Genomic DNA, 24,107 nt, shown 5'->3' with positions numbered 1-24,107 from the left:
AACATTTGAAATTGAGAAAAAAAAGAAGTCACCATGTTACAAAATGGCGAATAATATTTTGATGAAATGATAATAATGATTAAAGAAGAACATCACTACAAGTTGCATCAATATGCCAAGAAAAGCATCACTATGCCATGTCAAGTCCTCAACTATTCCATTCATCCGTCACAACACAAAAACAAATTAGAAATAAGCAAGTGAGACATCAAATAGGCATACAATCTTAAATTATGTATTCACTTTTAAATATTTGTTGTAGAATTAAACATCTTATCTACAAAATCAAATACATATCAATGAGAGCTTGAAGTGGATATCATCCTTCATATAGTGCTTGTGTACTTGGTTAAAACTCGAACAACAATACTAAAAACATATTCATATGCCACAATGGTTATTGAAATAACTAGTATATCGCAAAGCCATATTTGCAAGATGGTGACATTTGCAATTTCTCTCTTTCTAAACACTTAGCATATCAAAATCAATGGATGGTTATAGTTTTAATTAAATAAATATCAAATTTAGATGATCCTGCAACAATAATTATTTGTATTTTGTTCTCTTCAAATTCCATCCAAATAAAAAAAACTTAACAATTGTGTAAATTGAAAAATTGACAATAAAACTATTGAGAAAAAAACTTAACAATTGTGTAAATTGAAAAATTGTCTATAAAACTATCGAGTATAATTCATATTGTTGAGATAATTATAGGTCGTCGTTGAGTATAATTCATTGTTGAGATAATTATGCGTAGAGATAACTATTTGTTGAGGGAAACTGAGAATTAGATTTAGGTAAACCCTAATATTATATATTTGGCTTGTAACATTGAATTCCTAATTAATTCATAAGATAAAAATAAAGGGAATTATAGTTGCTCTTTAGTCGCAGAGTTAGAGACCATTGGCCGAACTACGTTAACAAAGATTGACTGTGTCCATTGTCTTTTACTTTCGTTTATTTTTAATCTTTCATACTGATTGTTGTTCTAACAATTGGTATCAAATGATGATTAATCCTAATGTGAAATTCGAAGTAATAAAGTTCAACGGGACGAGTAAACTTGGATTATGGCAAATGAGGGTTAAGGATCCACTCACTCAATAAAGGTGAAGGAAAAGACTGAAATATTGATTCATCTATGTGTTTCAAATAAGGTGATGTATCATATCCTGAACCTGACAACTCCGAAGGAAATTTGAGATAAATTGGAGAGTTAATATATGTCAAAGATGCCGATGAACAAATTATCGATGGGACTGCATTAAATGTACTTGTTTTCCATTACTTCTCTAAAAAATCGACCCTAAGCGATTCAGTTCAATCTCATCTTATTATACTACTACATAGAGGCCGATCAATGATACTTAAGTTTTCCCTCAGTTTCTTCAATGCCCGGTAAAGGGGACAACTATTCTGGACTGGACAAAGATCCAATTGACAGAGGCTCATTCCACCTTAAGCCCGCTTTACTCTACTCAATATATAAAAAATAGTTCACATATTATGAAGGTACACAATCTCTGATCTCCAATTTCACTATACTCATCTCGAATCTTGAACTGACATGGACGTTGGAGTGCTAACCATGCAAGTCTATTATGTGCCGTCGTAACGGAGATCGAAGTCACCTTTTAATATCAACATATGTTAGGATCACATGACACCAAGGTGTCAAATTTAATATTATGACACCTTCCATAATTCTTTGATTCATATCCGTATAATAAAATTTACCGTTGTATTAGAAACTACTAGATATAGATAGTGTCTATAAAATTTAATAAGAATTAGAAATTATTTGACATGTTAAAGAGACAGATTAAAATTATCTGTTTTGATGAACTTTCGTAAGACGGTAATTTGTATGCATCTCATTGATAAGTCAAATGATTTTCGATTGATGTTAAATTTTATAGACATTATCTATATAATACTAATAGCTAGCTTTCAATCCAACAGTTGATTTTGTTATACGGATACACGATAAAAATTTATTAGAGGTGTCATAATATTAAATTTGATACATTGGTGTCATTTGGTCCTAATCCATATAAGATTATATCAAATGCAACTTTGTTTATTTAAAAGAAAGATACTTGAACTCATCACTCCACTAATTGGGTAGTAGATAACCAAATATGCTTAACAACTACACATACTTGCAAGTGATTTAACAACTCCATGTTTCATATATGTCATCGTCACCTACCCTATAAATACCACTATCGTTACTGTTTCTCACAAATCATATCATAAACAGATTACTTAAGTTTATTTATTTTTTTCTTATAATTTAGATTTGAAACATGGCATCAGCTATTGGCATTGTGATGATCATGATGATGATGGTGTCCTTAACCTGTGTAGCAAGTGATCTAAGTGTGGATTACTATGAGCATACATGCCCTCATGTAGACTCCATTGTAGCTGGTGCCGTACACAAAGCAACCATGAATGACAAAACAGTTCCATCTGCTTTGCTTCGCATGCATTTTCATGATTGCTTCATAAGGGTAAGTAAGCTACTTTTTCTAGCCATTAATATGAATCACATCATATACTACTAGTAAACTTGGTTGGTAATTTATGAAGGGGTGTGATGGGTCTATTCTCTTGGAATCAAAGGGAAAGAACAAAGCAGAAAAAGATGGGCCACCAAACATATCATTGCATGCTTTTTATGTAATTGAGAATGCTAAGAAAGCATTGGAAGCCATTTGTCCTGGTGTTGTTTCTTGTTCTGATATTTTGGCTCTTGCTGCTAGGGATGCTGTCACTCTGGTTAGTCACTCACAAATACTACTTTGCTCCCTATTATAAGCAAATATTTTTTTCCAGATTCATTAAACAATTAATGTATCTGATCTATACGGAGACAAATTCAATAAACCTGAGAATGTACTATAATATCATTGTTGTGCTTCTAACTTTTTTTAGTATATGAATTATGACTTTGTGTATTAAAATGTGTAACTTAGTCTGGAGGGCCAAGTTGGGAAGTACCTAAAGGAAGAAAGGATGGTAGAATCTCAAAGGCTATTGAAACAAGACAATTACCAGCTCCCACTTTCAACATCTCTCAATTACAACAAAGCTTCTCTCAAAGAGGACTTTCTTTACAAGATCTTGTTGCCCTCTCTGGTAATTCTTCAACCGAATCAACAACATTTTTCTTACAAGATTAACCAAGCGTCTAACAAGTGTACAAAATATGCAGGAGGTCACACCCTAGGATTTGCGCATTGTTCATCCTTCCAAAATAGAATCCATAGATTCAGCCCCAAACAAGGCATTGACCCATCTTTGAACCCATCATTTGCAAAAACCCTCCAAAGCAAATGTCACATTGGAAACAAGGTGAAAAATGCAGGGTCCCCATTGGATTCAAGTGCAACATATTTTGATAATGCTTACTACAAACTACTAGTTGGAGGAAAAAGTATACTCTCTTCTGATCAAGCTTTACTCTCTCATCCAACCACTAAAGCATTGGTTTCCAAATATGCTGATTCCCAAATTGAATTTGAAAGAGCTTTTGTTAAATCTATGATTAAAATGAGTAGCATCACCAATGGTGGACACGAAATCAGACTCCAATGTAATGTCATTAGATGATCACTTTATGCATTCTAATTAATGTTAAATGGATGGAGTAGAAAAAACTCCATAGTCTGTTCCATAGCATGTCATGTTGTATTTATGATCCATTTAATCTTCAATCAAAATATATAAATTCACTTTTTTATATGATGAATTTCTATTTTTTCTCTCTTACAATTTTACAAACACCTTGTGGAGAGTATGCAATCCTTAAAGGGTTCGAATTGGTTTCAGGAGTAAAGGTAAGTTTTTACAAAAGTTATATTTCGGTATTCACATCTAGGATGAGGTTATGAATGTAACACTACTTTTCTTTCTTGCAAGAGAGGTCCTTGCCTTTTAAGTTCCTTGGCATGAAGATGGGAATAGTCCTAGGAAACTGTCAATGTGGACGGATGTGATTGATTATTTGAAGAGAAGACTCTCCACTGGGAAGAGGAGACACCCCTCGATGGGAGGTAGAGTAGTGTTGATAAATTCTGTTCTAAATTCTATTCCGTCATACACCCTCTCTTTTACAAGGCGCCTTCTAAAAGTTAAGTATTGATCAGATTTAAAAGCATACAAAATAGTTTTTTATGGGGGAGAGATTCAGAGATTAGGAAGAAGGTCCACTGAGTGAGTTTATTGTCGACCTTCATCAATTGCTAGAGTCGTCTCCAGTTTCGTCACATTTTTTCATCATGATATTGATTTAAAGCATGATTCAAGAAAAATGTAATACAATAAACAAAATATAGTATTGAAAAATAAAAAACAAGAAAACACATGAAGAAGATAATAAGAGAATGAGAAGAACAAGAAAGAGAAAGGAGATTTAATTGATATGCCTTGATTGAAAGTGTAAAAATTTCTTACATAGTCAATTGATCATAACCATCAAAATTTAAATCATTTTTTACTTTTATTTTAAATGATCTAAAGTAATAACTATAAATTGTTGTAATAAACTAACAATGTGAAACTGTTTACTTTGACAAGGAATATCAGTTAATCTAATACAAATGGAGGAGATCCTTCTTTCTTAGAGTTCTTGTTGTTGAGGGGCCCTTATCTCTATTCCTAGGTGTCAATTTTTTCATAAATAGAGACAAATGGATTTAGAAGCATGCCCATGAGGATACTTTTATGAAAAGAGTGTTGAGAATCAAGTGTGAGTGTGGATAATAGTCCCACATTGGAAATGTGTGTGGTGACTTGAGCATATATAAGTGGGAGATCCCACTCACCTTTCACCTTAAGGTTTTAGGTGGAGAAGTGGTGTCTCTCCCACAAAGGTGTGTTCCTCAAAGGAATGTCCCGGAAATTAACAATGCTCCCGAACTCGACCCTCCCCCGATGTTGATGTTGCGCTAACAATGGTATCATGAGCCTTTGGTTCAAGAAAAAGGGACCGGCTAAAACTTGTAGTTGAAAGTCAACGGATACATGTAGTTGAAGTCAACGGATACAAGTGTATGTGGGGAAGAGGAGCTTCCACATGAGGGGGAGCATTGTGTAAGACTCACACTTGAGGGGGAGTGTTGAGAATCAAGTGTGAGTGTGGATAATAGTCCCACATTGGAAATGTGTGTGGTGACTTGAGCATATATAAGTGGGAGAACCCACTCACCTATTACCTCCCACAAAGGTGTGTTGCTCAAAGGAATGTCCCGGAAATTAACAATGCTCCCGAACTCGACCCTCCCCTGATGTTGCACCAACAAAGAGATACCTATTTACCTCCCACAAAGGTGTGTTGCTCAAAGGAATGTCCCAGAAATTAACAATACTCCCGAACTCGACCCTCCCCCGATGTTGCACCAAAATGTCTATTAAATAATATAAACAAAAAGGAGAATACTAACCGTGTATTATATTTTATCTTTTGAGAACTTGTATACATTATTTTTTTTTTTTATTTTTATAAATGGAATCAAAAACTTGATTTAGAAACATACTAATAAACAATAAATCGTGATTTTGTGCATCCAATACTATATTCAAAGATGGAAAACATCATTCAAAAACATATTAATTAACAATAAATTTTTATTTTGTGCATTCAATACTTAATTAAAAAATGAGAAATATACTTAAAAGAATATATTCATGGTAAAAGAAAATACATCAATATTTAATACAAAAACATATAAGAAAAGCATCACTATGCCATGTCAAGCCCTCCAATGACTGATAATGGTGATGATGAGCTTGTGATTGCTACTGATGAAGAAGGAAATTTCTCTATCAGTCAGATTTATAGGAACCTGGAGCGTATTGGTGAGGGTGCTAATTGCAAGGAGTGGAGTAGAATCTGGAATCTAAAGGTGCCTGAGAGAGTTAGGACCTTTGTGTGGATTCTTAAACATGACCGTTTGCTTACTAATCATGTCTCCGGTTTTGGTAGTGATGGCTGTGTGGAGCTGCTAGTGATACGGCCATGCATGCGTTGCGGGACTGTTATGTTGATGAGCCCGTGACAGCAGCGGCTTATCTGGCTGTGGAGGAATTCTTAAGAATGCTCAAGGTGATTGGTTAGGAGGCTTTGTCAAATGTATTGGATCCTGCAGTACTGGCTGAAATGTGGGGCATCTACATTGGTATTAAAATGGTTGTTGATCTTGGTTTCAATAGAGTTGAAATTGTAACTGATTCCAGGAAAGCAGTGGATTGCATTAAGAGAGGCAATAGCAAAACTATGGCTATGGGAAGGTGGTTCCTGGTCCAATCACGGCTGGGCTTGGAATTTTGCGGCTATTCTCGAAAATGCAGAAGCTATGCAGCCCGGTTTACAGCTTGAGTTCGAGGATCTAATGCACGAGTTGGTTTTGGAGAATAACATTGAGGATAGCTACGAGTGGTCGAAGGGATCTAATGGAAATTTTACGGTTAAGTCTTGCTTTGAGCACTTTAATGCAAATTCTCCGGTTTCTCCTATTTCCGTGGATGTGGTGAAAGCTATAAACTATTTATGGAAAATTAAAGTCCCTTCAAAATTACAAACTTTTGGTTGGAGAATCTTGCTCAATAGGATGCCTACTAAGGATCAATTATTCAAGAGGAGTATTTTGTTGAATTCAAATGATTTATATTGTTGTTTTGTTTGTCAGAGGTGGAATCTTTAGCGCATCTTTATGGTCTTTACTCGATATCGGGAAGAATTTGGAGGAAGGTTTACAATTGGATCGAAAACTTTGAGGAAATAAATTTGGGGGAGTTTGAAGGTTTTTTCTCCTCTTGCGAAAAGGTGAAAAGTTTAGATAAAAAAGGACAACAATTGCGGTCATTTGGTTGGCTACGGTGTGGGGTCTGTGGTTGAAGCGAATGCCATCATCTTTAAGGGAGGGTCTTTCAACTTCAATGAGTGTTTGTCAGAAATAGTCCTTAATGCGTGGAAGTGGATGTGCTCCTTTTGTAATCTTTTAGATTCTAGTAACTTTTATGTGTGGAATACCCTACCTCTCCTTTGTTTTAGGACGTAGTGGCTTTCCGCTTTGTAATCGGGTGGAGTATTCCTTATACTCCTTTTAATAGATCCATTGCCTATTTAATAAATAAAATTATCAAATTGATGAATCATCTTGCCAGTGTGGAGATCCATCACATATATAGGGAGGCTAACAGTTGTGCTAACCTTCTTGCCATGGAGGGTAAGAAATTAAAAGGTGACATCATTTTTTATAATGAGTTACCTTCTTGGATGCTTCATCTTGTGGAGAGAGACAGTAGAACTGAAGTTGTTTCTAGGAGTATTCCTTTGTAATTTCTTTTGTTTTTGGGCCTAGGCCCTCCATTGTAAAAAAAAAAAAGAAACATATACAATGATTAAGGAAACCGACGTGACAATCAGATATCTATCGAATGGAAATAGTACCTCGACCCTACTACCTTAAGACATTTCTTTAGTAGTACCATTTGTTGTTGCTCATATACATCTTACACACAACACAAGCACTTTCGTTATCAATTACTCCATAATAATAACGCAAGAAACATGACATTTGAATAATTAGGCAAAATACCCTTTTTCGTCCTTTAACTTTCACTCGGGGTCCATTTTGGTCCCACAATTTTTAAAAAGTTCACATAACTCCCTTATCTTTTAAAATGGTGTCAGGTTTATCCTTTCCGTCTATTTCATTGAAACGTCCGTTTAGATTTGCCAGCGTGGCGTATGACCTGGATCTTCTTCTCCTTCATTAAAAGGAATGTTACTTCTGGAAAACGAATTCTTATCAATTTGGGGGCTAGGGTTTGTGGAATAATCACCATCGTGAGAATAATTTGCGGGCTGCTAGGGTTTTCCAGAAATCCGTAACAATGAAATCGTCCACTTCTTCGTCAACTATGTTACAAGGAAGCCATGAAAGTTTCATCTCTCAGCTTGGTACGAAGTCGGAACTGCCATGGAAACAAGTTTGCTACTGTGGAGATAAGGCCATTCTAAGAAGGGCAAAGACCACTAAGAGTTTTGGAAGACAATTTTGGGGGTGTCCTCATTTTAAGGTACGTTATTTTTCACAGAGTGTTAGTTTATAGTGTTGGTTTATTAGATTTATGAAATTGAACATGAGGGTGTGTGACATGTAGGGGCCTGATCATCCCGGGTGTGGGTTTTTCGAGTGGTTCTGCGAAGAATCTGAAGAACACAATGGGCAAATCATGATGGTTAGGTTGGAGAAGCTTGGAAGGAATATTGAACACATACAAGAGGAGTTTGTCAAAATTAGATTGTCAACTGAAGAAATAAAGAAAGAGACTGAACACATACAGAGTCAATTGAAGAAGATGATGAAATATGGAAAATGCTGTAGCTTGATGATTATCATAATTTTGTTTGTAACCTGTTTTATTAAGGATTAGGTTTTATGTTAGTGAAATAGTATTGTGTACCAGTTATATGAACCAGTTATGTACCAGGTTTAATCTTCAAATTGAAAGCATTATCTTGTGTTCAATTATGTATCAATTGTGTATCAATTATGCACCAGTGTTATGAACCAATTATAACCAGTTATGTACCAGTTTTATGAACAAATTGAAAGCATTAGTTGCCATACTGTGTTCAGTTATGTATCAATTATGTACAATTATGTACCAGTTCAGAATTATGTACTAGTTCAGTTTAGTGTTGTAATTTTGAAAACAGAGTATCACAACAAAATGCTTATAATGCAACCAGAACAGAGCATCACATTAAACAAGCCATGCCATAGAGGTTCAAAAGATACATTAGACTTGCAGAGTACTTATAATACACCAGTTAGGATTCCAAACATTACAAAAGTGCATAAAACCAGACAAATTACCAGACAAATTACATAAAACCATAATTGTTAATAAGTTCCAAAAGTGCTAAATAACTAATATAAAATCTACAGTGCTAGACATTCTTCTTGATTGAGGCTCTCTTTGTTGGTGTTGTCCTCCTAGTTGTTGGCCCAATTTTTGATGCACCTAGTCTTGTGGTTGGTCCTGGTGGTACCCAAGGAGTTTGTGGCCTTCTCACACCCAGCTTTTTTGCCTTGCTTGTTGTTGCCTTTTTTGCAGGACTTTGTCTTGTTCTGGATGTCTGAGAAGCTGGTTGACTTTGTTGAGTAGCTGGCTGTGCACTAACTTGTTGAGTAGCTGGCTGTGAAGTTGTTACTTGTGATGTTTGTTGAGTACTTGGTTGTGCAGGCCCTTGAGGAGTTTGTTGAGATGTTTGTCCTGTAGTTGGCTGTGCAGGCCCTGTCACCTTACATGTAGCTTTGTTGTGCCCTGACTTTTTGCATCTACTGCATTTCACAATCAGTCCTGTCCTCCTTAGTTTTCTGTCAGTACCATCAAGCTCTCCTTGTTCAAGATTCCTCTTCTTCTTTGGTCTGCCAGGCATTTTTCTGAACTTAGGAGGATGCACATCTGGGTATTGTGTCCTTGCCCATAGGTTAGAACCATTCACAGGATATATAACTGGTTTGTAGACAGCAATGTACCTACTCTTCCTATAGTACTCTGGAATGAAATCTTCAAATCTAAAGTTCCTACTCTTCATACATGACAATGCATGAACACATGGCAAACCAGACAACTCCCACCTCCTACATGAACATATGTGGTCCTTCAAGTTCACAGTGAACATCTCAGCTGGATCTTGCACATGCTTAACTTCAAAAATATGTTCATCAGACATCCTACACAAAAGAATAACCAAGAATCACATTACAGCTCATGCATAATTAATTAAATACAAGAGAACACACTTGTTTATACCTTACAATCCATGAGTTGGTGTATGTACTTGTTTTCTCCACTTGTTTTCTAATGTTTGGCAGCACTGCATCATCAGGTAAATTCTCAAACCGCATCCTATTCTTAGCCCATCTCTCCATAAAATAGGTCCTGATCTCTTCCAGCATTGTTACTAAAGGCTTGGTCCTTGACTCAAGGATCACACTATTGAATGACTCAGACATGTTATTGAGTAGAGTATCACATTTGTTAGTTACCTAAACACAGCATATGAACAGTTTCTTATTATCAAACATATACATCTTATCAAACAAGTAATAGCAAGTAATAGCAAGTTACCTTAAAGTGTGATTTACTCCAGAATCTTGGAGATGTCTTCATCATATGTAAATATGCCTCATCACTAATAAGTCTCATAGACCTCATTTCTCTCTCCCAAGCTTGTACATAGGTTGACCTTGCAGCTTTCCAGATAGCATCTTTCAGCATTCTCTTGCTCAGCCATTTAGTGGTCAACATTTTCACATTATATTCTCTACTGCACTCATGCTTGTCAACCAATTTCCTTAGTTGCCATGTTTCTTCATTTGGCAATTTAGCACAATATGCTTCCCATTGACACCCATCCTTGCATTTAACCCTCACCCTCACTTTGTCATTCTTTGTAAACCTCAAATTTCTTCCACTTTGCACAGCATATGATGTTATAGCTTCCTTGAAATCATCCTTAGACCTAAAGTAGACTCCTACTTCCCACTTATAATCTGCCATGTCCTTCTTCACATTAAACATTGGGTAACTCTTATGTTTAACATCACCTTCTTCACTATCACAGCCACTTTCAAGTTCCTCACTATCATTTGCTATTTCCTCTTCCAAACCATCTTTATCCAACTGTTGTTTGCTTTGTTCCCCCTCCAGATCTTCAAGAAGATCATCCAAATCTTCTTCCTCTAACTCATCAAAGCCATCAGATGAATCATCAAATCCCACTTCCATAGCACTCTCATAATTTTCATCAGCACTATCATCTCCACTATCAGTAGTAGACCCATCATTCACCTCACCCACATTGTCCTCATCCCTCACAGTATGTACCTCTTCCCTCACAATAGTCTCTTCATCCCTCACAGTATGTACCTCTTCCCTCACAATAGTCTCTTCCCTTACAATGTTCTCTCCATCCCTCACAGCAGTGCAGTCTTCACTCACAATAGTCTCTTCATCCCTCACAACATTATCTTCTGCCATCACAACATTATCTTCTGCACTCACAACATTATCTCCCTCCAGACCAGCAAATTCCTCATTAATTTTTGACATTAACTCTTCTGCTTCAATAGGAATATCAGAAAATTCTGGCTGAGCTACTGTGTGTTGAATATATATCTCAACCTTTAAGTGCACCCTATAAAGATCAGCTATATCTAAGGCTCCTTTATCATCAACTAATTCAAGCATGCCTTCAGTAGGATCTTTGTACCAAATTCTCTCAAACTCTCTATAACCTAATTCCTTAAGAACACCAACAAATTCAAAATAACCCCACGTATCTGCATCTATTCTCAACTTTGCAACTTCTCCTCCTTCATACGAACCATTGTTAATATCAACGAATCCACCACTATGGTGAATGGTTAAATTCAGAAACTCGTCCATTACACCTGAAGCAAAGCAAACCCTAAATAAAATTCGTGCTTTAATAACCCAAAATCAGAACAAACAAACCCTAAATTAACAATCCCTGATTTACGAACCCTAAAAGCGGACCCTAAACACGAACCCTAAAAGAGAACCCTAAAAACGAAACCTAGATACGATACATAAATACGAACCCTAAATGACATACCTGTTGTGATTCAGTGGTGTCAAACCTCGCTATTCCTTCAGATTGCAATGCACAGTCGAGAAGGGTACTCAGAGTTTCTTCGAGCTTTTCGTCTTCTATGGACAAGAGAAGTGAAGTATTCTGGAAAATGGTACTTAGTGGAACTGAGAAAATAACCCTATAATACTGTAGTTGACACATCAGCACTCTTAAAATGCCACGTTTATGATAAAATAATGAGACAACTAACGGAACCAAACGGAAGGATAAACGTGGCACCATTTTAAAAGATAAGGGAGTTATGTGAACTTTTTAAAAATTGTGGGACCAAAATGGACCCCGAGTGAAAGTTAAGGGACGAAAAAGGGTATTTTGCCGAATAATTATTGATAAGATGCAAATTAAATACTTAAATTTTATCTTTTGTATGTATACTGAGCTTGACGGAGGAGCTTCCTTTCCTGGTGGTGTCTACGTGGAAAAACACAACGTCTCAGAGACACTAACGTGCGTGTAAAGTTACATATCCAATTTTTGTGGTCATAGTAACTGCCAACTGGATTTACTCTCTTTCCCCCTAAGCTACAACCACACAACACGTATACACCGACCACTTTCTCTATCTCTTTCCTCTCTCTGTCTATATATATATTTCAGACAATTCCTTCTTCTAAGTCTAAGCATATACAATTCTTTACAACTATTTTCTGTCTTGGATCAATATTTTTCAACATGACATGCACTAGGTGGCTTTCTTCTCTTCGAATATCAGGTCAGTTTATACATATATGTCCATTCTCTACATCTCAATTCTCACTTTCCTTCTAATATTTTGTTCAAATTATTCAACAGCTGGTAGATCACAAAGAGAATGCGATGAGGAAGAAAGCTTGTGTAGGAAGCCAAACGTAAATGAAGAATATCTCCAAACATTTAGAACTAAGTCTTTCATTGAAATATGCAACAAAGCTCAAGTGCAATTCGGGAACACAAGAAGCCTCTCTTCATCTTGTTCAACATCTTCTCCTTCTCCTCTTCCTCCTATATGCATGAATCTCACCGACTCTTTGCTCGAACCTCCACAAGAAATCATAACCAACATGACAAGAAAGTTTAAGGTTCATCAACTTCTAGTTGACTATTTCGAAGCTAGCTTAGAAGCATGTCTTTGTTGTGACACAATCCTTCAAGGAATCCACTCAACAAGACTTTCTTATACAAGAATCACACGAGTTGTTAATGATTTCAATGATAGCACCAATGAACAAACAAACAGTACTACACGAAAATATCACAAAAAACTTGCTTCATTTTCGTTAAAATTACAAAACAAACCTTTGTCTGTTGTTACTACTACAATGCAGTTTCATGACCTTCATGATAAGTTCATTGAACTTCTTGGTAAACTAACATCAAAGAGAAAGAAAATCAAAAGAAGACTAACATTGATTAGTGCTTGCAAGAAAGTTGGAGGAATCGCTCTTGCTACTTCACATGCTGCTATTCTTATTGCTTTATTAATTGTTTCTTTGCATAGTGTTGTTGGATTAGTGGCTGCACCAAGTATTGTTGGAGGTTTAGTTGGTTTGTTCATAAAGAGAACCAAAATTAGGATCAGAAGAAGCTCTAGTTATGAAAGACTATGTGAACAACTTGATGCTGCTGCGAAAGGGGTATTTATAATGATCAATGATTTGGATACTATGAGTAGGATGTGAAGAGGGTGAATGATGAGGTGGAACATAGGAAAATGGTTGCTGATGTTTGTGTGAAGAATGTTAGAAGTAAATGTGAAATATTGAAGCAGGTTATGAATGATTTTAGTGATCATGAGAGTAGGTTTTTGGAGCAATTGGAAGTTGTGATTTTGATTTGTTTTAAATCGTTTTTGTTTAATTCTTTTATTTCTTCTATGCCCTACAACATCAATTTGAATTCTTTGTCATACTAGATTCTAGTGATTGTTGAGATTAATTCAAGCTACCAGTATATTAGAGTTTAGTAGTTAATTTGTTATGAATAACTAACTTATAGTCTGTTAGTTATACTAAATTTCCAACTTTAAAAACTTTGTAAAAACAGTTATTTGATGTGCAAGTAACTGTTGATCATGACTAAATATATAGCTCTTTTGTATCAATAACACAATTACTTAATCTTTGATCACTTAATATATATTATTTTATTCATTTCCATATTCTTCTCTCTAAATATATATGTTCACTTAATATGTGAGAAGCTGGAACTCTATGCAGATTAGTGGGTGTTAGGAAAAGGAAATAAGTCTAAGAATGGTGAAGAAGAAACCAAGATAGCTTAAGAGGACCTTGGTTTGGACTCAGATACAGTTATGCTTATAGTTGCAACTGTTTTTGAGGCTTCAAATTCTCAAACTTGGTACCTTAATATTGGTTGCAGCAATCACATAATACACAACTTGCCATTAGCAAAGATGTGGTTATCTTGGAGGATGAAATTTGGAATTGGGAAGGAGTAAGAGCCTCATGTTCGGCACCCTCTGACAAGAAAGTCCGTTTGGAAGAACCTTCTTCAATAGAGTCAACGGGCTACCACCCCAAGTTCTCTTGACAGAAGAGAGGGACGGCGAAGGCTCATGAATAGAAAAATCAGTTGCCACAGCAGTCAACTCTTCCTCCTCATGAGTTGTGCCCGTGAGAGTAGTCATAACTATCATCGGAGCTGTCGCTACAATAGACATATGTACCATCGGAGGAGAAGTAGAAGAAACAATAGGAGCCACCAGCATTCGGACAGACAGGTCGATCGTAAGACCTTGATTCATGGCATGCGCACGAGCCTTATTAAACTGATTCATATTATCTGCAAGACACAGGTAACATTAAAAAAAAAAAGATGCCCCAGATCCCATCGTCACCAAAGAATTTTTGTCTCTCAGAATGATCATATGCACTAATAATTGTGTAAGTATTTATTTGTCTTTTCATTTGCCAAAAAGAAAGTACTTCGCCAAGATTAAATCCTTCTTCATATTCGAGCCCCTGATACCAGGCGTATAAATCCTCTTTCATTTTTACTACCTTGGGGATAGAGAAGTTAGTTCGGAATGGTAAGATCAGTGAAAATGCACTCTAGACCAATACTTCTCAAAACTGTTTCTGCAAGAAGAGACACATTCCACCAAGGACAAAGACAGAAAAAAATGTGTTCTAGAAGTAACATGTTTCACCAGTATGAAACGTTCTAGGAAATTACCCCCATTCAGTGGTGAAATAGCTAAATCAAGGTACATAGGGGTGAAGGGAGACTAATCCCTAGTCTCGGGTATTATTCTAAGAAGTAAGAATCGCAGAAAAAAACAAAATAGAGCCTTAAGAAATGCTTTCAAGATTTATATTTAGCACATAGTTGGAACACCTTCATAAAAGCCTAAGCTCCAAGATGAAGTTACGAGGGGACGATCTTTAAATAGTCCATGATGGCCACCTCAAAATCGGAGAAGGGCAAGCGTATACGTAGCCCTGCAAAGAGGCATTCATATAAAGGAACCGAACAGTCCTCAAAATAGTAGCATACCCTTTCCTACATGCCTACTCAGAGAATCGACTAATCTGAGAAATTGCCAACTGTGATGCCAACTTTTTTTATAGCCTCACCACTCTTCAAGATAGAAAGAGTCTCAACCACTTTGCAGCCAGACAGTGGTTTCAACCAGCCAGGATAAAACATCGGACTTCCCTAGCACTCCACATGACGAGCAATTTCCACGTTCCTAGATTCATGACCAATCACTCTCCGATATGTTTTGACAAAGCTATCAACGTGTTCTCTCCTTTGAGAGTCAGCTTCTATTTTTGTATCAAAATAAGATTAGACATTGATTTATTCACAAAGTTATCACCCATGTCTGACTTTACTCAAACGAGAGTCTCAAAATAATCCCTAGAAGAATGCTCGTATGAATGAGATTCTTCAGACGTCTTTTCCATTTCCGAATCATCACTCAAGAGGATGGCTTCCAGTTTAAAATTCCTACTAATAGAAGGGACAGAATTCAAGTCAGACTCCATTCTCCTTTCTGAAGATAAAGAAACACTACCCTCGGAATCAATCTCAATGGTAATAGGGTTATCGTTCATAGTAGAGAAAATATAGTAAAATACTATAATGAAGAGTTGAAGTAAAGTAAGGTACCTCAAAATGTAAGGTCAAAGGTGATAAAGTAGAGAGAAGACTGAAATTTGAAGCTCTGAAGTGTTAAAGCTTTCAATGTGTAACGATAGTTACCCTTGGAAAGAAAACACTCTCAAAGAAGCGGAAAAGATTCAAGGAGACAAGGAAAACTCAGTCTAAAGGAAGGTAAAAAAGGTTTCCCTCTCTCTCTCTCTCTCTATCAATATATAGGAAAAGGAAATCGAGCAGATCAGATTGAAAGCAAGAAGCAAGTATAGATCAACGGTTAGATTTCATCTTGGGAACACAACCAAACTCAAGTGTACTCAAGTGCACACTAAGTTATGTCACGCCATCTCGTACCTTTTTCAGGTAACACGTTAAAAGGAAGCAACGAAACATTGCATTGACGGGACTAAATTTAATACTCATGCTCTCCATTACTATTTGGCAAAACCAAAGCAGCACATGTCAGCTGACACCTGAACAACCATTCTCAAGGGTCGACACAACCACTGGCATTCTGAGTGCTAGTTGAGTTTTCGAAGCAACTTTTATGTGTCGGCCAATGGCTCATAGACTTATGATTGGCGGTGGCCAAAGCCCGAATAACACGAGGCCCATTTATCTAATGTATAAATACATTTACAAAGGATTTACACAATCTCTAATTCTCACTTTCACTACTACTATCTTGAACGTTAAACTAACTTGGGCATTAGAGTGCTAATCATGTAGGTACTCCCCCTTGATCCTTTGCATCGGAGAGTAACGACGCCGTTTCAAGATTAACGCCTTTGGTTCAAGAAGTGTCGTAATTTTAACTTTCGATCCATTGTGCCATATTACTGTAGTGATTTGAAAACCTCGCTCCGTCGCAATTTCCACAATTCTCTTTATTTCTGGTTCTGCAACGAAACACAGACTCATAAGAACGTTTGAAGAGCCCATCAACACACCTGACACAGTCCACGTGAATTTTACAATTTTTTGAAATGCATTGTATGTTTCCTTATTACAAAAACTTAGTGCATATGGGCTAATCGCAATGTGTTTCTCCTTTAATTAGAATCCCTTTTTATATGAAACTAGTAAGAAATCCGTGCGTTCGCACGGGTTCTGGTATGAGACGCACATTTGTTTCAGATCTATATTTTTAATAGAAAAATGTCGGGGACCCGTAAAAAAATAATAATTGAATGTATATAAAAATTTCTAGTACCCATGAAAGTAATAATAATTGAATGTATAGAAAAATTTCTGGTACCCGTAAAAAAATAATAATTGAATGTATAGAAAAATGTCTGGTACCCATGACAAAATAATAATTGAATATATAAAAATGTCTGGTACCCATGAAAAAATAATAATTGAATGTATAGAAAAATGTCTGGTACCCATAAAAAAAATTGAATGTATAGAAAAATATCTGATAGTGATACCCATAAAATAATAATAATTGAATGTATAGAAAAATGTCTGGTACCCGTAAAAACATTTCGATCAATAAAATTTTCAATACAAAATATAATTTTGTTATTAAATATGTTATTAGAGATGTTAGATGAGTTAGATATGTAAAAAAAATATGATGCAGAAATTTGTTGTGTTCCTAAGAAAGTGCAGGTCTGTAAATCATGTGCAATGTGGAAACAACAGGTGAAGCAACTGTATAAGAAAGTAGGTATGAAAAAAAAGAGAGCTGGATGCAGAGCCTATCCACGTGTATAAACATATTACTATATCTTAATATCTTAAAAGTTAAATTAGTATAATAGTTAAGTATAAGAGATTTAAATAAAATTAGACACCAATGATGAGTACTAAGATTTATTTTGGCTAGTGATAATGAGATTAAGTGGTTGACAATGGAGATAGATTACATTTGTCTATTTTATTTGTACCTCTCACGTAACAAAAAATAGTAAGAAAAATAATTACAAAATAATTTTATATTATGAATATTTACTATTGTTTAGATAATTTGACTCAAAATTGATTTTGCATTTATAATCAGTGTTTTAAAAACCGGACCGGACCGGCCGGTCGGACCGGTCGAACCGGGAACCGGCCAGGTAACCGGTCTGGTTCAATAGTCAGATCGGGTATGCCATCAAACCGGTGGAAACCGGGAAAACCGGCGGTTTAATTGCTTTTTTTTTTTACTTTTTTTTTAATTTTTTTTTAAACTTTTTTTTTTAACATTTCTTTTAAACTTTTTTTTTAACTTTTTTTTTTAATATATTTAGTAGTGTATTACTTAAATAGCATTCTCACATCGTTTTTTTCTTTAGTGACAAATTAAAAACTTTATTGTCTATTTGTTATCTTTGCTAATAAATTTTCTTAAATAGCATAAACATATTGAATTTTATTTGATTTTCTTTTTAGGAGGATCCTATTTTGAATTAAATTTGGTACATATTGGAGTTATTTTGTTATAAACTATTCAATTAGATTATGTTGTAATTAGACTTTGTTTAGATTATGTTGTAATTAGACTTTGTTTGCAATTAGACTTTGTAATTTTTTACTATTTTGTTATGTGTGATACCTTTGTTTAAAATTTGAATTTAAGTTATGAAATTGTGAATTTATGATATGATATTTTAAAAAAATTTAAAAGCTAGTTATATTTTTTTAGAGACTGAATCGGTTCGACCGATTTTATACCTATATAATGACATGTCTATTCAACCGAGTTATCCGGTTTGGTCGTGCGGTTCGACCAGTGACCCAGTGGTTCGACTGATAAACCAGTGACCCAGTACCCTCACCGGTTCGATGACCGGTCCGGTTTTTAAAACACTGTTTATAATTATTAAATAAGATTTTTATATGTATTTTAATATATTATAATATTATAAATTATAATTATTTATGACCTATGATTCATTGATTTATGGAAAAAAATTGATAAAGGGTCTGATTTATGTTGTATAGAAAGAAGGTGAAAAGAAAATGAAGAATGGTGTGTGATGGAGAAAAGGAATTTGCTGAGTAAAAACCAAATAAATGAATATTACAATGAAGATAGAAAACTAGAATTTTGATTAGACATTTCAGACTTTTGAAATCTAAAAATAAAATATACATTGGAATAATGCAAAAGTAGGAGTAGGTAACCAAACATTTAATGTGAGGAGATAAAGAAAAAGAATTAAGAAAGAATAAGAAATTAACAAATCAAAGTTGGAAGGAGAAGACTTACACGTGGCAACATATTGTAGACAAAAAGTTATATTAAAAAATATTATAAAAATTTAAAATAAATTGATAAAAACTTACCTTAAAAATAATTTTAAAAAATAAAACAAATATGTATGTTGATTTGAATTATAATTGAATAAGAATATAAATTTATAAAAAAATTTCATTGAATTAAAATGAGCAAATATTTTAAATTCATATTGAAATTTTTTTTTTTTTAAATTCTTCTTATAAGAAATTATATCTTCTCTTTTTTAAGGTTTTTATAGCAAACACATGGTTAGGATTTAACTATAGTAGAATTTTGAAAGAAAAAAAACACGAAAATATATTTTTGTTGATATGAGTTGTCAAACTGTATGCAGAGGAAAACATAGAATGCTAGTACATGATATCTGCAAAAGTAAATTAAATGTGGGTCTCAATGTATTTTAGTCTTTCTAGACCTGGCATTGAAATGACAACATGTTGGTCTCTTAATAGTAATAATATATTGAGTATCTCAATCTTTTACATTTTCAATAATGAAATATCACATCAGTTTTGATCTCATATCTTTATTCAAAATAAAGTGTTTTAATGATCATAAATAAAATAATAAATAAATTATTTTACATTATTATAAATAATATTAATAAAAAAAGGAGACAAAAGAGATAAAAAAATTCAAAAACATAATTTATTTACTTCATAGAAGAAAAATAGACAAAAACCAAGAACTAATCAATTTATTTTTTATGCAACCCCTATCATATTCTATAAATGATTTATTTGAAGATTGTAGAGTAACCATTAAAATTAGCTTGTGTCGAAAATCCAAAATCAAATGAGAAGTGCTATTCTTACACTAATTTTTTTACACTTGTACTTACACCATGTATAATACAGCAAGTGCATGTGTTATTTTGTATTAGAAAAAGTACAATAACATGTCTTCATGAAAATAATTGATGAAATTTATCTGTCTCTTGATCTTCATTATTTGCAATGTGTTTTATTCCTCTTTAATTTTCTGATCTGAAAAAAAATACATATTAGAATCCAATCCATCAACTTACTCATCTCTAATGTAAATCTTTTTAGGGTTTTTCTAACCTATGCAACATTGCATAGGATAAGGAACAATTAATACACCACTTTTTAAATATAAATTACCATATTAGTTATTATTTATGTTGATCTATTAATTAGATGGGAAAGAGAAAATATAAAAGATTACTTTTCAAAAGAAAAATAATTGATATAATAACTTATATGGAAGGAAACAATGTATTAATTGTCGCTTATCTTATGCAATGTTGCATAGATTAGAAAAACCCATCTTTTTATACTCTTTAATTTTCAGTTTTAGAAAGAAAAGAAATATACACATCAAATTCATCCAAATATATCCAAAAACAAAGAATCTTAAAGATGGAAAATTAAAGACTAAAGAACATAAACCTATATTGATTTAGTTATACTGTCAAAACATTATTGAAAGTGAGAAATGATATTAAATATGTTTAGACAAACAACTTTAGTTTTAAACTCTCCTTAGAGAAAGTCTTCACACATCCTTTATATTTGACAATTTTGTCTCTTTTTATTCATACTCATTTCTTAACTCTAGATCTGCAAGCTTTTCTTCATCCCCATTATGTTTTCACACACAGAAAATTTAATCTAAAATGTATAGATAATTTGAACGGAACACAATTTTTTTGGAAAGCAGAATCTGTAGTCAAAAGGATGTCATATTCAAAACCAAAACATTTATGAAAAGTAGTTTCACCTTTGAATCCATCTCTATAGATTTCAGATCCGATGGTTTCGATTTCAAATCCGAAAGATGCATGAGAAGAGAAACTTTGGTGAAGAGTGATGAATAGCAACTGAAAAAATGAAACAAAAAACTGAGTTAGTTATTAAAAACATAGATAATAAACAAATATTTGTAGAAGAAAGATGAAGTATGTGACAGAGGTGGTGATGGTTATTCATTTTTTTTAGGGTTTGTTTCAAAGAAGAAGAATAAATAGCAAAGAGAGTTTTCTGATGTAATAATGAAATGAAAATAGTTGTGAGGTTGAGTCTCAAAAAGACTACATTTGTGTTTCCAAGAAAGAAGATAGTAATATTAAAATATATGGAAAATGAAAAAGTGTTGGGTTTGGTGAAATGAAAGAAAAGAAAAGGTTGAAGAAAAGGAAACGTGAAGTGAGCAGAAATATTACTACATGGTTCACTAACAAAGCTGTAGCATAGGAAGAGTAGGAAGCAAATGATTGCAAAGAAGTCAGCCACGTGGTTCACTAACAAAGCAAAGGGGCAGTTTGGTCCTTTCCAGAATATTAAACTTTCTTATATTGTAGATGAACATGTTTACATCATCACAATAAAAATACAATTTGTGGTATTACTATTTAAGTAAAGGCCATGATAAAATTAAATAATCAAATTTTGGACAAACTTCAAGGCTAGGAGAAAAGCGCAGGAAGACAAAAAGATCAAAACAGCTCCACTCAAAACTCTAGAGTTAGTAAGTTCTCTAAACATTCATTTAAGGATAATCTTTTCTATTTTATTTATCTTTCTTATTTGATTAATAAGTAGTTAAGTTTTCATAGGTTAGAGTTGAGCAACTTATTTTGAGAGTAACCATATACTTTTTAAGGTTATGTTTGGGAGTTTGGAGGGGAGGGGAAGGCTTCCAAAAACGAATTTTTAAAAAAATATAGAAAAATATTTGACATCTTTTGAAAAAATGATTTTGTTTAGAATGATAAAAGAGTCATTATCATTACAAATTTTTTAATTTTTAAAATAGTTAAACAACCTAAAAGATATTTTGAAAATTTATGCAAGCCCTCTAAAACCTTCCTTCAATACAATTTTTGAGTTTCCCATTTTATGAGGTTTTTGGTGTTATGAATAAAACCAAACCCTCCAAAACCCTCCTACCCAAAATCGTTTTATTCTTTTCACCCAATTCTTCCTATTTTCCAAAGCCATCCCATTCCCTCCAAACTCCCAAACATAGCCTAAGTGATTTTTGCTGTTTTAGTTATTATTATGTTATTTATACAATATATTTTACCCCTTTAATATAGGTGAGTTTTGATTTTCTCTCTTTAAAAAAAATGTTTAGATTATCTCCTGTAATTTTGGAATACTCTCTAAACGTGTTAAAACCAAGGGGTGAATACAATTTCTTTTTACAGAGGATATTTTTTGCATTTAGGAGGCAAAAGACATAAAATTTTCACATTTCAAGGAGAAATTCAATTTTTTTTAATAGGGGTAAACCGGATCTCGTAAGGATGAGAGTGGGCAGAGTTTGAGTTGGGTACTATAGTACCTGTCCTCATACCTGCGGTTTGAAAAAATTCTCATACCCGAAACCATACCCGTGTGGGCACCAATGTTCATACCTGTATCAGTACCATATGGGTACCTCAATACCTGTACTCATTTACCCGCGTTTGTAGTAAAATAAAATTGATTAATTACAAAATATCATATAATTTTAAAATTTTCAACAATATTAAAAATAAATCGTGGATGTTATTATTGAGTTGAGAAATAAATAAACACTTTTATTAAAATATGTAATAGTTTAATAGCGATATATTTTTTTAAAAATAGATAAACATGCATTTTTATATACTAACGTAAATGATATTAAATAAATATGTAGCGCGGATATGGAGCGGGGTGGATAGTAAGATACTCGTGTCTGCACCCATATCTGCTTATTTTAATGGGTAATTACCGTACCCGTACTTGTATCCATTTTGTGGGTTTTTACCCTATCCGTTATGGACATTTTTTGCGGGTATCCATAGAATATGGGTCCTATTGTCATTCCTAGAATCTCGCCTATATATACACAGGGTAACGTATATTTAACCCTTAAAATAATTTATAATTTATTAGTGAAACGAAAACGAAATTAATAAACACTTTGAATGAGCTATTCTCATCAACTACCGTGTTTGCTGCATTTAGCTATTCTGTGAATCCATAAAACCCAAATATGAGTTACATGATTAACTTTAAATTTGACATTCATTAAGGCTATGTTTGTGAGTTTGGAGGGGAAGGGAGAGGAAGGCTTTTGAAAACGAAATTTTAAAAAATATAGAAAAATATTTAATATTTTTTGAAAAAATGATTTTGTTTAGAATGATTAAAAAGTCATTATCATTACTAAATTTTTAATTTTTCTAATAGTATAACAACCTAAAAGATATTTAGAAAATTTATCTAAACGCTCCAAAACCCTTCAAAACTCCCCTTCAATACAATTTTTGAGTTCCTCTATTTTATGAGGTTTTTGGTGTTATGAATAAAATCAAACCCTCCAAAACCCTCCTACCCAAATTTTTTTTATTCTTTTGACTCAATTATTTCTATTTTCCAAAGCCCTCTCCTCCCTTTCTTCCAAATTTGCAAACAAAGCCTAAAGGTCCAAGATTAATTTAATTAGTTTAAGATTTAATTTTGTTAAAAAATTATGATTTGCTAATCATGGAGATGGGCAATATCATATAATAACAACTTTAATCAACACAATCAATAAGGAGTGCAATGAAAGTTCAAATTACTAAGACATAATTTAGCACTCAAACCTAAAGTTACACAAAATTAGAAACTTTCAACTTCGTATACAATCATTGCGGCAAATAGATATTTATTGATTTGAATGAGAATTTCTTTTACTGCCATGTGTGCTAACCATACACTATATCTTTTCTATTTTTGTCAAAATTATGTGCCCATATCTTACACACAAAACAAGCGTGTTCGTTATCTATTAACCGTAGTCCATAATAGTAGTGCAGGAAAGATAACATTTGGATATTTACTTATCCATAATATTGGAAGGAGCTACGTATGAGAAACCACAACGTGTCAGGTTCCAATAACTTGCGCGCTAAGCTATTATATATCTATTTTTGTGGCCATAACTCCATTTCTTTCTCTTTTCTTTCTTAATTAACTTCTCCCTAAGCTACACCTATAGATACACAACACGTGAACACCCAACCTCAAACATTCTCTATATATATTCTTCATACTAAATTCTTCTTCTAGTTTTAATATTAAT

The 24,107-nt window shown here is 33.8% G+C and overlaps 2 protein-coding genes and 1 pseudogene across 2 annotated transcripts; all 3 read left to right on the top strand.

Annotated features, from left to right (window-relative positions):
• The first annotated feature begins 2,228 nt into the window (after positions 1 to 2,228).
• On the top strand, positions 2,229 to 4,288 carry LOC131596692 (peroxidase 64-like). The gene is made up of 4 exons (XM_058869421.1): positions 2,229 to 2,525; positions 2,605 to 2,793; positions 2,991 to 3,153; positions 3,230 to 4,288. The coding sequence occupies exons 1-4, from the start codon at positions 2,319 to 2,321 to the stop codon at positions 3,625 to 3,627; spliced, it is 957 nt and encodes a 318-aa protein (XP_058725404.1). The 5' UTR covers positions 2,229 to 2,318; the 3' UTR covers positions 3,628 to 4,288.
• A 3,484-nt stretch (positions 4,289 to 7,772) lies between these two features.
• Positions 7,773 to 8,550, top strand: LOC131594229 (uncharacterized). Its single transcript, XM_058866310.1, has 2 exons — positions 7,773 to 8,100; positions 8,185 to 8,550. Exons 1-2 carry the CDS (start codon positions 7,915 to 7,917, stop codon positions 8,455 to 8,457), a joined length of 459 nt encoding a protein of 152 aa, XP_058722293.1. The 5' UTR covers positions 7,773 to 7,914; the 3' UTR covers positions 8,458 to 8,550.
• Positions 8,551 to 12,344: 3,794 nt separating this feature from the next.
• On the top strand, positions 12,345 to 13,695 carry LOC131594227 (UPF0496 protein At1g20180-like; annotated as a pseudogene).
• The last annotated feature ends 10,412 nt before the right edge of the window (positions 13,696 to 24,107 follow it).

Source organism: Vicia villosa, linkage group LG4 (assembly GCF_029867415.1).
Source record: "Vicia villosa cultivar HV-30 ecotype Madison, WI linkage group LG4, Vvil1.0, whole genome shotgun sequence".
NCBI classification, from domain to species: Eukaryota; Viridiplantae; Streptophyta; class Magnoliopsida; order Fabales; family Fabaceae; genus Vicia; species Vicia villosa.
Note: the sequence above shows the minus strand (reverse complement) of the source record. Positions and strands in the feature narration are given on the sequence as shown.